The 14,633-nt window shown below is 44.5% G+C and overlaps 1 protein-coding gene across 1 annotated transcript; it reads left to right on the top strand.

The window, feature by feature from the left end:
• Window positions 1–568: 568 nt before the first annotated feature.
• LOC115906831 (3 beta-hydroxysteroid dehydrogenase/Delta 5-->4-isomerase-like) lies at window positions 569–10,298 on the top strand. The gene is made up of 3 exons (XM_030954337.1): window positions 569–734; window positions 5,476–5,640; window positions 9,484–10,298. Exons 1-3 carry the CDS (start codon window positions 581–583, stop codon window positions 10,296–10,298), a joined length of 1,134 nt encoding a protein of 377 aa, XP_030810197.1. The 5' UTR covers window positions 569–580.
• Window positions 10,299–14,633: the final 4,335 nt, after the last annotated feature.

Genomic DNA, 14,633 nt, shown 5'->3' with positions numbered 1-14,633 from the left:
TGAACATGAGCGCTTATTCTCTGGGGATTTAGGGATGCAGGACCACATCTAGGCTCAGACCTCACTGTATCCAGAGCCTTCCTCTTTGGTGGGAGTGGTGTGGAAGCATGACATTCTTTTGCAGCAAAGGAGGCACTCAAGAGGGAGTGGAGCAGAATGACCGAGGTGGTGCCCAGCAGGATATAAATACAGGCAAATCTCCCCCACGGTCTTCGGAGTGCTAGGGAGGTGGAACCGAGACTCAAGGCAGACTTTTGCAGGGTTTGTTTGGCATTGAAGTTGATTTTGAGCATTTTCAGATTTGCTAATTGAATTGGTTTGTAATTTGTTAGAATGTTTTCTTTGCATGGAAAAAATATGTAGACTACCTCTGAATGGGAATAGCTAGCAAAAGTAAGACATGCTTAAAAAATTGTTTGGTGTAGGGATTAAAGTTTGTTCTTCAGTAATCTCTCCTTCTGGTAACACCCTTTGATTTGCAGTGTTTCCAGAGGTTGATGTCATATGTTCCTTCCCTCAGGCAGGAGGAGAACCAAGCTCAAGAGACAGCAAATTCACCGCCGAGGAGCAACCCAGAGCAATGTCCCTGGCTGGGGTGAGCTGCCTGGTGACAGGGGCAGGAGGGTTTCTCGGCCAGAGGATTGTGTGCTTGCTGCTGGAAGAAGAGGAGGCTCTGGCCGAGATCCGGCTGCTGGACAAAGCCTTCAGCGCTGAGGCACTCGGGAGGTTTGACAGTAAGTGACATTTCCTGGGACTGTGCTGCAGCTGGGGGTGCTGCAGTCCCACATGGGAAACTTTTACCTCTCATCTGAACCAGCTTTGCAGATAGAGGTTTTAGCTCAAGGAATCCTTGCTTTATCCCTCCTTCTCCCTGCAGCCCAGAAATCAGATGTAAAATGTGAAAACAAGAGGGTTTTTTGTCAGGCCCTGAGGCTTCTGTATACTGTTCATGCAGTAAACAGGCTGTCTTCAACCTGACTCCTCTTACAATAAAACCCACAGAGCAAAATTAGTGCAAAAATCTCACACTTCTTCTTGGGGAAAGGGAAAATTCAAGCATTGCTATACTGGGTGGGAGGGCAGAGATATCCAGAGCATGCTGTGCTGGGCTCTGGTGTGCCAGACAGCAAAGGCAGTGAAAAAGTTGTGGGTGCAAATTCCAATGGTTTTCTTCAACCTGTGATTAATTTGATTAATAGTGATCTTCTGGCTGAGAGCTGTGTGGTGAGGTATTTTTAAAACTGCTTCTGTTAATAACATTATTGCAGTTTCCCATTTAAGCAAACACTAAACAGAAGAGACAGAACCCATGTGCAAAGTGCAAGGCAGGATTCTTGAATGGATTGGAGACAGCACAAGGGAGTGATGTGCCCAGTGTCAGAAACAGTCTGTGGCAGGAAAAGCAGCTCATGGTGTTTTACTTTGAATGTCCTATTTATTGAGATACACTGAGCACATCTATAAAAAGGCATCTAAGGGGCCTAAATTCAGTCAGGTTTGTAAGCCCTTACATTATATTTACTTAACAGTAACTTTCTCCATCACATCTTCACTGCAAGACTCCTCTTCCTCAATGCAGGAAACCATATGGGAGCCCTTAAGGAATATCTCTGTATGATTTGCTGAAGAGCCTCAATCACTCCATAGAGCATGAAAGTGTCATCAAGGGACAGCAACAGTGCACAATAAACCTGGTACAAATTGCACAAGCCTTAATCATAGTTTTAAACAACTCTGCTCCATTTTACAAACTTCTTCTCCATTACATCTGACTCAGCAGTTCACTGAGGATTTCTAAATGCCCCTGAGCCTTGCAGCAGCCCTTCCTGCTCTGGTTTCCAGAGAGTTTCCACAGAAACAAACCCAAAACCTGCAGCTACAGTAGAGGCTGAAGCAGCAGGAGTGTGTGTGGTTTAGCACTGATGCAGCAGTGCAGAGGCATCTACACTACTTTGGGCCAGAAGAGCTTTGTGGGCATAATGGAGCATCCTGGGGAGTGAAAACCATTGTTTGTGTGGGCACAATCTTGGCTGGGCTGCAGCAAACGTTGTGACGTTTTGTTTTTTTGTTAATCGGCAAGCTCTGTGCCCTCTTTCCTTATCCTCCCTTCTTCCTCCACAGAGCACTGCCCACACACCCCCTCTCCTATTCTTTTAGCATTCCTTCTGCCTATCTGAGCAGCACAGGAGGTAAGGAAAAATCAGTTACCAAAGCCTTTTCTTCCCCATAAACAGGTAGTAGGGACCATAGGCTGACATTCCAGATGTGTTTAAACAGATTTGAACCCCTGCATTTTGACTGGCAGCTCCTCTGTCTGCATCAGCCCTTGTGACTACATCTCTTCTAGTGTCCTGCTAGTCCCTGTGCTCAGAGCTACCCAAAATATTTCGCTGCTGCTCCCTTTCAAGCCCTTCTCTGTCTCACTGACTCCTAGTCCAAGTGCAGGGCTGCTGCAGAACCTGTGGGTGGGGCTGGAGTCTTCTGACCTGCATTATTTTTACTACAGGGACTTCTGCTTGCTAGCAGATGTTATCTGGATTTCTGGAACAGCCAGAAGCAGAGCTGAGTGGGTTTTTTCCTCACTAATCTCTTGAGCACCTTGCACTTGCAATATCTGTGCAGAGTCAGGGCTGTGGGCAGTGACGCAGAACAGTGTGTGCAAGTCACAGGTCTTTGTGGCAGAAGGCACTCAGGGGCACTCCTCTTTTGTCCAAGCAACTTTCCTGCTGAGAGCTTGACCATCCCATTCAGTCTGTGTAGGACAGTGGTATTTGTGGTCTTCCACAGCCCCAGGGAGTCTGGAATGATCCAGTCAGTGTCCAGGGCTGTGAGTTGGAGTCCCCCCGGTTCCATTGTGTGGTTGAGAATGGATGTCACATTAAGCATGGTGCTTTGGTGCCTGAGTTTCTTACCTCCCACCTGCCATGTCAGATTTATCTTTCTGCCTTTCCTGTGCTCCCACTTACACAATCCTTTTTTTGTTGTTCACTATTGCATTGGCACTTCTGGAGAAATCAAAACTCCTATGTTGTTCTCAAGTTTAGGGCAAATAGTCTGACTGTACTGCTGAGTCAAAAACTGCTCACAACAGGACACTGAATTTTATTGAGAAATCATTGCATTTTCAAGCAAAAACTACCCACAGCAAGCAGGGAGATTACTTACAACTCAGAGGACACAGAAACCACTGGTGAAGAAGAACAAGTTTTCCCAGTGAGTAGGTACTTTGTCATAATCACTTTATGCAAAAACGGAGAGCTGACTTGAATTTATTCTGTTCCTCCCCCTCTGACCTACCCACAAGTGTTCTTTTGCTGCCTGGGCAATGGTGTGTCTAGATGGAAATCAAGAGCAGTTCTCTCTGCTGGCCATCCCTGACTGAAACCACTGCCAGTCATTTCTTAACTCTCTTTTCTTCCAAGCTCACCTGTAGTTTTCTCTTCACCCAGAGCTAAACAAGATCAATCTGCTGATTCCTGACATGCAGCTGATGCTGCTGAAGGGAGCAAGGCCCATATTGTACTTACCATGGCAACTTCTGCTGGCTAAAACAGAATAGAGGAGCAGATTTCCTGACTCATATCACACACACACACAAACTGCAAGCCCAAACAAGGCACAAAGCATCTAGACAGCAGATTTCTTGTGATCAGCTTTAAAAGGAACAGACTTCTTCTGTACTTTTCCTGAAAGCTTTGATTTGCATGTGCAAAATTTCCATTTTCCTAACCCCTTCCTGGGCATTGTAATAACTTTAAAGGGGTCACATGTCAGAATTTATGTCATGAAAATTATTTCTGTCTGTTCTTGGGATTATTACAACCCCATCAAGCCTTGTTCATGGAGAACATCAACCTTAGGGCAGTACAGACATTAATATTTATTAGAGAAAATCTAACTACCAGATGCTGAAAAAAAGCCCAGCCCTATTCTGACAATTTTGCACCCATGCAAGGAGAGTTCAGAATGGAGCTTCTGGAGATGGAATCCTAGCAAATGAATGCAGTCTGTAAAATAAAGGAGCAGAAGAGAGTATGTGGCAATGACTGTGCTGGGAGGGCAGCAACTCTAGATTTAGTAACTGCTCAGCAAATGTTCCACAAACCTTAAATCTCAGACCAACTGTCTGTGGTGGGAGAAAAAAAGCCCCTTAAGCCTGTTGCATCAGAATAATTGCTAAATTGATACAGGATTACATTCTTAGTGTGCTATAGAGAAAATGTGATAAAACCATTTTAAAATATATCCCCACTCAGTTCCAAATCCAGCAGCTGTCTCTCTCAGTGTTTCCTATTACAGACATGGGATGAAATACTGCCTGCTTTGGAGCTGGTGACAAAGCACTAGGATAAATCAGATTTCAGTTGTGGCTGAAGCTAAAAGCTGTACGAATTAATCAGGTTCTTCTCTTATCTAAAAGGGGCATTTGATGATGCTGGAAGAAGACAGAGGCTCTGCCTGTTCTGCAGAGTCCCTGCCCAGTGGCTGTGCCTGGGGAGCCATCTAGTGCAGCCATAGCAGAGGCTCCCAGAGGACTTGGTGATGGCACCATCTCCTCACAGGCTGTGGTCATGCTGAGGAAGTCCCCTCCTGTCCCGTGGCACTGCTGCAGCCAGGCCAGCTGAGGTCCCTGCACAGCAGCATTGCCTTGGACTGGGCATTTTTCCAAGTGATTGTCTGGTGCTGACTCATTTTGTGTAGCTCTGGGCTGCAGAAAGAATCCTTCTGCCCAGCACAGGATGGCTCTGAGACCTAGAGCTCCTCTGGGGTCACACACTGCAGCTGCTGTGGAGGGACAGGGCTTAAAAAGCAGGATTTAATCAAGCCAGGCTGAGATAGCTCAGGAGAACACTCTTGAGAGTTCAGGTATGAACCAGAAAGATGTGCAGGCTAAAAATTACCCAGAGCATAGCCACTGAAATGGAGCCAGAGCTGGAGCTGTAAGTCCCGGCCAAGGTACAAGAAAAAGATGCCAGGCAAGGTAAAGGTGCAGAAAGTAGGCATGAACACATCCCTGTGCTCACATGCTCTGGGTGGAGAGAGATCATTCATCAGCCTGAAGACAGGAACATGCAGTGCCTGTTCAGTGCTCCTGGGTTAACACATCTATAGCCAGCCAGCCACCAGAACATGCACAGCTACAGCTGCTCCTCTGTGAACTTTAACACAGCCACAACTCAGGGAAGCTTGCTAGCAGGGGAAAAGATCTCTCTCTAAAAAATAAAATAGAAAGAAACACGTTGAGTATAGCTTCCAGATCTATGGCAGGTAATGCAAAATAAACCTCTGTAGCACTGTAGTTAGCATTGACAATAGAGTACTGGGGAGACGCCTTCTGTTTCATAGCCTTAAAATATCCCTGCAGTTCCTGGACAGTCAGCACCTGCCAGGCAGGGTCAGCTCTTCATCAGCCTTCCAGAACTCTTCTTAGGGTGCCTGTAAGGTCTTGTGCTCTGTTTTCTGCTGCCCCTGCAGAGTTCAAGGGGAAGACTGAGCTGAAGATCCTGGAAGGGGACATCCGAGATGTGACGTTCCTGCACCGTGCCTGCCAGGGGGTCTCCCTCGTCATCCACACGGCCTCCCTCATTGACACCCTGGGCCTCATCGAGAAGAAGCTGCTCTGGGAAGTCAATGTGACAGGTGAGCAGGGGAAGCACCTTCCTCAAAGCCACATCTGTGTCCTGATCACTGCTCAGGGAAGGGAGCACCTGAGCTGTGGTTGTTTGGAGCCAGGTTACCTGGTTTGTCCTGCATCTCGCACAGACGTACCCAGGGGTGCAAATCCCGTGTCTGTGCAGCCCCAGGAAGTTCTGGGCCTCTCCACACCCAGTCTTCCACTTCAGGGCAGTGCAGGATCCCTCATTCTTGTCAACACTTATGTATGCCCATGCCGAGGTCTGCACAGGCTCTGCCTTCAGTGGTGATAGTCATAAATCCATGCTCAGTGGAAATTTCTGAAAGCAATTCCCCTCTAAAATCCCAATGCTCACCTCAGAAATTGGTTCTTATTCTCCCACCCCACATGGCATCCCTGCCTGTGTACATTTTTCAACGTTTACAATTACTGCAGACTTTGGCTGCAGTTACAGAAATGTTGCACTGATAACATCCCAGAGCCTGTGGCTCTCTCCTTGCTATTCTTTTTCTTCTTCTCCTTCTCCTTTTCCTTCCTCTGCCTTTAAGTCTGTGTGCAAAGAGAAGAACAAATGCTCTCCCACCTTGAGTTTATAATTTAAAATTCCCCAACAAACTCAGAGCTTTGGGAGGGAGGGGTTTCAGCGACTCAGTGATGGGATTTCCCCTGAGGAACCTCCATTCTTCAGGAAAGATCAGGTGAAGGGAGAAGGTTTTGACTTAGGAATGGGCCATGTAGCATCACCTACCAGGAAGTTTAAATGTATTTCCTAAAAGAACAACTTCACCCCCTGTCTGTGATGCCAAACCCCTCAGTGCCATTCAGAGAACTGGCACTGCCTAACCTGCATGCACACTGGCCTCCCTGGCTGTGCTGCTTCAACTGCTTGGGGCAGATTTGGGGAAGATGTTCTTATTTACATGAACAGCTTTCCCAGTTCTTTGTTCCTCTCTGCCACAGCCACAGGGCTTCTTCACAGAAAAATAAGGAACATACCTGTACAGGCATCACTTTCACAAATATTGGCTGCTCACCACTGCTCAGAGGAAGAGAGAATTCTTGGCACTCGAGTTGTTTCTTACATGTACCTGAAAAACAGTGGGATGGCATTTTAGTTGTTTTAGTGTGGCTCATTCCCTGTACCATTAGCTTCCAGACCCTTTCATTTCAGCTCAATCAAAGCCACAAATTGTCAGTGATCAAAGCATAGAGCCCACTGGGCAGCCTCTTAGGCCCCTGTCAGGAGGGAAGAGTAGAAAGGCAAGTTCCTGGAAACCTGTGCATTGGGTAATATGAAAATATACCTGGTTGGTAGTTCAGAGAGAGGATTTCTAAAGCTCTGTCTTGATGACGGTACTCCCACTACAATTTGGTTTTTCACAGCAGAATGTGCTGCTTAAACACATTTTACCATGGGCAAAAATGAAAAACAACAACTACAAACAAACAAACAAAAAACCAGAACCAAAATCAAAATCAAAGTACTATTAAAATGTCCCAGAAAGCTGCCTATGGGTGAAAAAAGCCCACTGGGCCAGGGAGGATTAGCTGATAACATTTGCTAGAATGAAATACCATCCACAGTTCTGCTCTCAGAGCCAAGTGGCCACAAGGTCAGTGAGAGAATACTGCTGTCCTCTGTTCCCTGTTTTCTTCCATTTCCATTCTGATGCTCTTCTGGTTTTCTGACCAGCCAGGGCATTGCTATGTATTTCATGGGCTTGCAGGATGAAAGTTTTGTTTCTCCTAGAAAATAGAACTTGTGTAATATAAATATAAATGTTTCTATAATAGAAATGTTTCAAGAATCAGATGTGGCTGTTCACGAACCAGGACAGAAGTGAGAAAGTTAAACTTGCCTTGATGCAGGGCTTTCCTCCATTACCACACAATATCTCAGAGCAAAAATAACTTTTTTAGGAAGGAAGGGAAGCAATTTTTAAAAAGGAAGGGAATAGAGAAAATAATTAATTACAATCTAAACAAAATACCTACTGTGAATCAGATACTCAGCCAGAAGGGCAAGCAAACCAAGGGGACCCTCTCGCTGAATAAAGCATGTAATACAGTAATAATTTACTTTATTACAGTCTATATGAAAGATACTCAGGTTTCCATTACTGTAGAATCTTTAAACTTTTACATACAATTCTGATTTGCAAATAAACCACATTTTATTTGGGTGAATTTCATCTTATTATTATCTCATATAAACTGTCAAGATAATTTTACAATTGCCTTATTCTAAAACTTGCTATCTCATTTGATTTCATTAAGACCTTCTGTATTTGATTACATTTCCTCATTTTCCAAACAGTACTGACAGCAGAAATAAAGCTATTATTTTTAAAATAATAAAATAAATACATTTTTTCCAGATGACCCTGGCTTTTATGTCATGTAAACAGGGTGACTTGCATGAACTAATTTTTCACATTAATTTATTCCTGTCTGTGTAACTTTTTTTCAGTGCACTTCCTTAATGTTTCTGAAAGCCACATCCAGATTTGTTTCCCATTTGTTTCAATTTCTTTCTTTTCCCTTTTCAAGCTTGAAAAGATGAATTTTGGTGCCCCAACAATATTCAGTTGAATAATTCTTCCTATTTTTCACTCATTAACAAGTCCATATTTTGCTGCCAATATTCCTGGCTCTTCTGAACCTCTTTAATTCATTATATTTGTTTCAGTCCCACTAACCTGGTCTGCATTGTGCTGCCTTCAGTTGTTGCTGTAACAGACTGAGCAGACTTGGAAGATTTTTAATGTGCCTCACTGCTGGTGCTTGATTTTATCCCCTATATTTTAGGCTACACCCTTCTGATATCATATCAGCCATTTTAATTTAATGCTCCTTTGCCAAAGATGTTTTCAAATGTCTTTGAGCTGTGTCTTCTCTTCCAAAGTCACTGGCCTTTTTACATTTAATTTCTCTCATTACACCATGCACAACAAGTAAGGCAATTTCTGCCTGAAAGCTGGGTGGAAAAAAATATTCTAATTGCACCTATAACAACACAACTTATTAAAGTATTTATTCCCCCCTTCAGTGTGCTTTCCTTGTTTAACCTTCTTGGCTATTTAAAAGACTTTGAACAGCTGACCTCTGCTGCCCCAGTGAAAGCATTTAAAGGATTTTAAATGTAAGAAATCCTGTACTACTGCAAGGAAAAGCCAGATTATGCCAGAAAAGGAGGCATACATACGCAAGCCTCTCTTTTCTCATTGCATTTCATGATCTTTGACTACATGTTATCATGCCTTGCTTCACCATGTTTCCTCCAAGCCCTTCTCTTCAGTCAGTCAAATACTGGATAGATTTGCACTGGGTGTGAGTGCACTGATTTTGGAGCAGACCTTCAGGTCCCATAATAATTCTGTTCCTTCTTAGCAAACCACCCAAGAGCATCCTCAAACCTGAAAAACATGGGCTTCACCATAGAGCATGGATGAGGAGGATAAGGAGAGGGGCAGCTTCTGAAGGTTCTCTGCCTACTCAAGTTGGCACAAGTCCCTGAAACCGTGGTCAGTCTCCATGCTAAGCTAAGAAAGGGCAAAAATTTGATTCTTGGCATGAAAAAACCCCACAACATGCAATTAGGATCAAAATTCACCCTTGTTTAACTCTGGAAGGTGCACTGATAGGTGCACTGGTACTACTTAAATACAGATTCAGAGTAGGTTCAGTGTCATTGAACATACTGCCCAGTTCAGGACAGGATTCTTGCAGCTGCAGGGAGGGAGATCATGCAAAGCTCAGGCCAGAGATGCCGTTTCTGATCTGAAACCCCCACTTTTTCCTGGTTAGGGGCTCTAACCTAGACTGCTTTTCATGTCTGTTTTCTGAAGGTACTCAGCTGCTGCTGGAGGCGTGCGTCCGCTGTAACGTCCAGCACTTCATTTACACCAGTACCATAGAAGTGACAGGCCCAAACTGCAAAGGGGACCCCATTTTCAACGGGGACGAAGATACAGCTTATGAGAGCACATCCAAATTTCCTTATGCCCAAAGCAAGAGACTGGCAGAGGATGCTGTGCTGAAAGCAGACGGCCAGGTGCTGAAGGATGGCGGCACGCTGATGACCTGTGCCCTGAGATCCATGTATATTTTTGGGGAAGGCTGCCCCTTTCTCCAAGGCCATCTGGACAAGTGCCTGCTGAACAAGAACATCTACCTGCGCTTCTCCAGGAAGGAGGCTCTGGTGAACCCCGTGTACGTGGGCAACATCGCCTGGGCGCACGTGCAGGCAGCCAAAGCCCTGCGAGCCCCGCAGAGAGCCAAGCACGTCAGGGGCAAGTTCTACTACATCTCAGATGACACTCCTCACATGAGCTACGCTGACCTGAATTACGAGCTGACCAAGGAGCTGGGGTTTGGGATTGAGCCCCGGCTCCCCATGCCCCTGACAATGCTCTATTACTTCTCGCTGCTGCTGGAGATGCTCAGCTTCCTGCTGCGGCCCTTTGTCAGATACGTGCCCTCCACCAATCGCCACCTGGTCACACTGCTCAACACCCCCTTCACCTTCTCCTACAGAAAGGCACAGCAGGATTTTGGCTACGTGCCCCGCTACACGTGGGAAGAGGCCAAGCAGGGCACTGGTGAGTGGATTGCCTCCGTGATCCCCCAGAGAAGGCTGCTCTTGCAGAGCAGCACTGCCTGACCCTGAAGAGGAGCTGAAACCCAGCTAAGCAAGTAGGGCCTTGAGCCAGAGGAGAGCCTGTCACAGACATGTTTTATGAAAAATCTTTTCCTTAGGATTTTTCCCCCTGAGAAGCTGAGAGGTCTCAAGAACAAAATGTAAACAATGATTATCTGCTGCTGTGGAATGCAACAGGTGGATCTGTGATTGGTCTCATGTGGATGTTTTTAATTAATGGCCAGTCACAGTCCACATGTGTCTCTCTCTGGTCAGACACAAGATTTTGTTATTAATTCCATTCTTCTTCTTGCTTGTTAGCCTTCTGATGAAATCCTTTCTTCTATTCTTTTAGTATAGTTTTAATATAATATATATATCATAAAATAATAAATCAAGCCTTCTGAAACATGGAGTCAGATCCTCATCTCTTCCCTGGTCCTAGGACCCCTGTGAACACCACCACAGAGAGCCGGGAGAGCAGCAGCAGCAAACTAGAAAGCATTTAAATGAATACTTTGTGTAAGAGCCCACTGAAACCCCTCACCCTCGATCTCAGAATAAATAAAAGTGAAATGTTCATTTGTTTGTTGAGTACAGGCTGATGAGGGTAACTGTACTGCATAGTCCACACCCACTTGTACATCTCTGCCGCACAAGGACGTATTTTAGCAAGACTCCACACAATCCATGGTGTGAACACTTCAGCCCTTCTTTCACTCCACGCCGCCTCCAAGGCTTTTGAAAAAAACAAAGCTTGTCCTAGAAGTTTGATCACACTTTACAAATGTGCACCACTCAGCTACATCCTGTTCACTCAGTTTGCCAACCTCACCAAACAGGCAGCAGGCAGAAGCCACCTGATGGCAAAAGCTGTAACAAATCTTGTTCACTTTTTCAAGGGGCTTGTGCATTTTGTGTTCACCTGACAGTCAAACTCTGAGCACCGTAAGCATCGTGAGATCAAAAGTACAATGTAAGTGCAGTACAGTTTTAGTCAGGACAGCATGTGGAGGGAGAGAAGGGGCAGATTTGGTCAGGTGAATACTTCTTTATACACCCTCATTTTGCAATAAATCCGGTGGGTGTCCAGCAGAACAACTTCCAGAAAATGGAAAGGAGAAAAATATTGCAGAAAGGCCTTGATCACAGAGGGGTTCTCACTGCAGAGTCAATGGATTTGTGAACACTGAGGAAAAATAAAGAGTGCTGAAAAAAAACCCTGCTCTTGCCACGTTTCAGCTGGGAACAAAGGCTAACCTTAGCTGATAGGTACATGTGTGCTGCCCCTGTGCTTCTCTGATGGCCACATGAGCTTGTGCAGAGAATGTGTAACTTGACTTGTGGGCAAAAATATAGATCTTGTCTGAACAAAAAAATCTGATCCAGTGTTTGTTCCTCAAACATGCATCTCACCTTCTGAAAACAACTCTAAAAGATGGGAATTCCTCTCTTGTTTTGGAGGTGTGAACAGAAACATTTTACCTGACCCAATACTAATGTAAATAAATCACATTTCCAGGGATGCTGAGTGCTTGAAGTCTGTGTTCAGTTTAATTATTCAGCGCCCTAGACATTAGATAGTCCCAGTGCAAACATAACTATGTGCTTTAGTAACATCTTTGGTTAACTGTGTAAGATCTGAAGTAGTAGAATAGCAGACACCAGAACTGTCAGTCATATTCTGGGGACACAGACTCTCCACAAGGCTTTGGTTTCCATCTGCCTGTGAGGAGATTACTTAGTCCCTCCCTGCCTTCAGATGTGTGATGGTTCACCTGTTCTGCCATGGTGACAATGATTACCAAACCTCCTGAAGGAACACAGATCTCTCTTGCAGGAGAGGTCTGGGGAGAGAAGGAAGGGTCACAACCACTTTGGGTGCAGCTGCTTTAGGCCCTGGCAGGGCATCAGCTGGTCCGGTCAGGCCTCACCTCTCCCAGCAGCTGGGACACTGCACTTAGATCTCTGTGCTTTCTTCTTCTCCATCCCCTTCCATGGACACTGCTCCTCTTCCCTCCCCTGCAGGCACACTCTTATTTTATTTATTCTGCTCTCTGCACACCCTTAGAAAAGCAAAAATGTGTTTAACACAGTAACAGTTAAACAGTTTTTCTGGGCTAATGATATTTCATCCTAATGTTCAGTGAGTGCCAAGCAATGGGTGCAGCCATGGCTGCTCTGTCACTGAGGTAGGAGCAGGAAGGGCAATCCAGGCACAGGGAATTAGAGCAGGAAAGGAAGAGGGAGAACAACAGCAGAAAAGCTTCTATTTCATAGGGGGAGAGACTTCACACATCAAAGGGATGGGGTATTAAAACACATAACAGAAAACTGGGACATCTTTCCAGATGTTTAACAGAGGTCCTAAAATATCCACAGATCGTGCCAGAGAGAAAAAAAGGACCATTTTTCTTCCACAGTTCAGTGACTTGTTTCCCAAGTGCAAGCTCCCATTGCCAGAGCTTCCTTTGCCATTTTTGCCTTCGCAGGAAGACAGTGGGATCTTTTTCATCTCTCCAAAGCCTTGCTCCCAACAGTCAGATTTCTAAGCGCCAAATTCCTCCTTTGTTGAACTTCTTCCCTGTGTCTTGCTACCACATCCCTTCCTTCAATCCCCATGACAAGCCATTCCTGCTTACAGGAAGTTTATCCCCACTTCTGTCCCTGCCTGAGCACCCCTGGGTTGGCATCTGTGTTGTTTTTTGCTTCAGGTGGCTGCCCAGAATAATGGAGTGCCTGCAATAAGGCATCCTGGAAGCCCACGGGAGTGGCTGCCTGAGACATTTATCCTGCTGCTCAGAGGCACTGGAGCTGTGGTGTGCTGTTACCCTGTAACAAACACAAGCCAATAAAGATATTCCAAGGATACCACGAGGGAGAATGGGCAAACTTACTGCAGAGGGCTGATTACCTGCAAGTTCGCACTTCAGTCTTTGCAGTAGCTTGTTTCCATGCTCTTACCCTTGGCAGGTTAGCAAGGTGGCTACAAAATGCACTTGATCAGGACGAGCCTTGTTGTTTTTACGTCAGCTGACCAGGACCATTCTTCTGATTTAATTAGTTCGTCTGGCAATCAATAAAGCAAACTATTGGTTATCAATGAAGCTCCACTGTCAACAGGATCACAGTCAGTAATAAGAACTTTACCTCTGTATAAACAATAGAAAAGCAAAAAAAACCCCAAAACATTACGGCTGCTTTGCTGGAAAGGTGTTTATTTACCCTTCAGATATGCAGAAAAGGATGGAATAGCAAATATATCAGTGGTACTTATATGCTACAAGCAAATTAATGACAACTGGTTCCAGAAGGTTCAAAACCCTACATTTATAAAGACCACTATTTGCTGTTAAATATTTTGTCACTGCAGAGGAGCAGAGTTTTGTTTGCTCAAAGGGACCAGGAACTACAATAATGCACATTTTGAATAGATTTAGGAATAAGGGAGAAACTCCAGAGGAAGAGAAACAAAAATGGCTATCATGTCAATACCAGAAATCCATGCCTGGAAGTGGTGTCATTAATATAGGACACAGTCAATGGAGGACAGTTGGATAGGTGATGCCAATGAGCATGTTTTTGTGAAAAATCCATTTTATCAGACAAGCATGACACTGCTATTCTGAGTATATTGCAGACTTCAAAGAATGATAAAATTTTTTTACATTATGAAGTTAAATGAATTCATGAAGACTAAATTATAAAAATCACAAAATTAATGTTAACTTTCTCAATTATGATCTTTAAAATTGATTTTGTTCTTTTTTAAAGCTTTGGCTCAGTTCACAGGCTTTGTGCAGAACAACAATGTGAAAAGTTATGTACAGCCTCTGTTATGTAGGAAACCAAAAGTACCAATTATTTCTTGACCTGAGAAATCTGTCACTTTTACATGTAGCTATAATAGATTATAGTGGCTGTAAAGCTAATTTGGGAAGTGGAGCACAGTTGGGTACATTCCCAAAGAACAACTTCACCACTCCTTGCCATGACCCCTGCAGTCCCATGTAATACTCTTGTCCCTCCTGAAAGCTCTCCATCTGCATCTCCATCTCAGTCCAAAATCCACTGGATAACTGGAATTCATGTGTGGCTGTGCAATGGATTTCTTACTCAAACCAGTGATTGCTATTTCTAGACATTCCTCATTCACAAAGCTAAACTTGTCTCATTTCTTAAATAAGATGTGTCTCTCCAGTGCTGGCAGCAAGCACTGAATATTAAGCAGTTAAGGATTAATCTGCAAAAGGGAAAAGAACATTAATCAAAAATAAAGATTTATTAAATCTCCAGCTTGATCCTAACAGGTGCCACTCAAAATGCTTAACATGCACTGTGGAAGACCATCAAGACAGA

The sequence above is a fragment of the Camarhynchus parvulus genome, chromosome 1 (genome assembly GCF_901933205.1).
Source record: "Camarhynchus parvulus chromosome 1, STF_HiC, whole genome shotgun sequence".
NCBI classification, from domain to species: Eukaryota; Metazoa; Chordata; class Aves; order Passeriformes; family Thraupidae; genus Camarhynchus; species Camarhynchus parvulus.
This window is presented reverse-complemented; position numbering and strand designations above follow the sequence as displayed.

Bases quoted from the DNA above. Each gene is read 5' to 3' on its own strand.
- LOC115906831 (XM_030954337.1), top strand. From the start codon at position 581: ATGTCCCTGGCTGGGGTGAGCTGCCTGGTGACAGGGGCAGGAGGGTTT. The intron at 735-5,475 runs GTAAGTGACATT...CTGCCCCTGCAG, and splicing joins GGCACTCGGGAGGTTTGACA to AGTTCAAGGGGAAGACTGAG. The intron at 5,641-9,483 runs GTGAGCAGGGGA...TGTTTTCTGAAG, and splicing joins CTGGGAAGTCAATGTGACAG to GTACTCAGCTGCTGCTGGAG.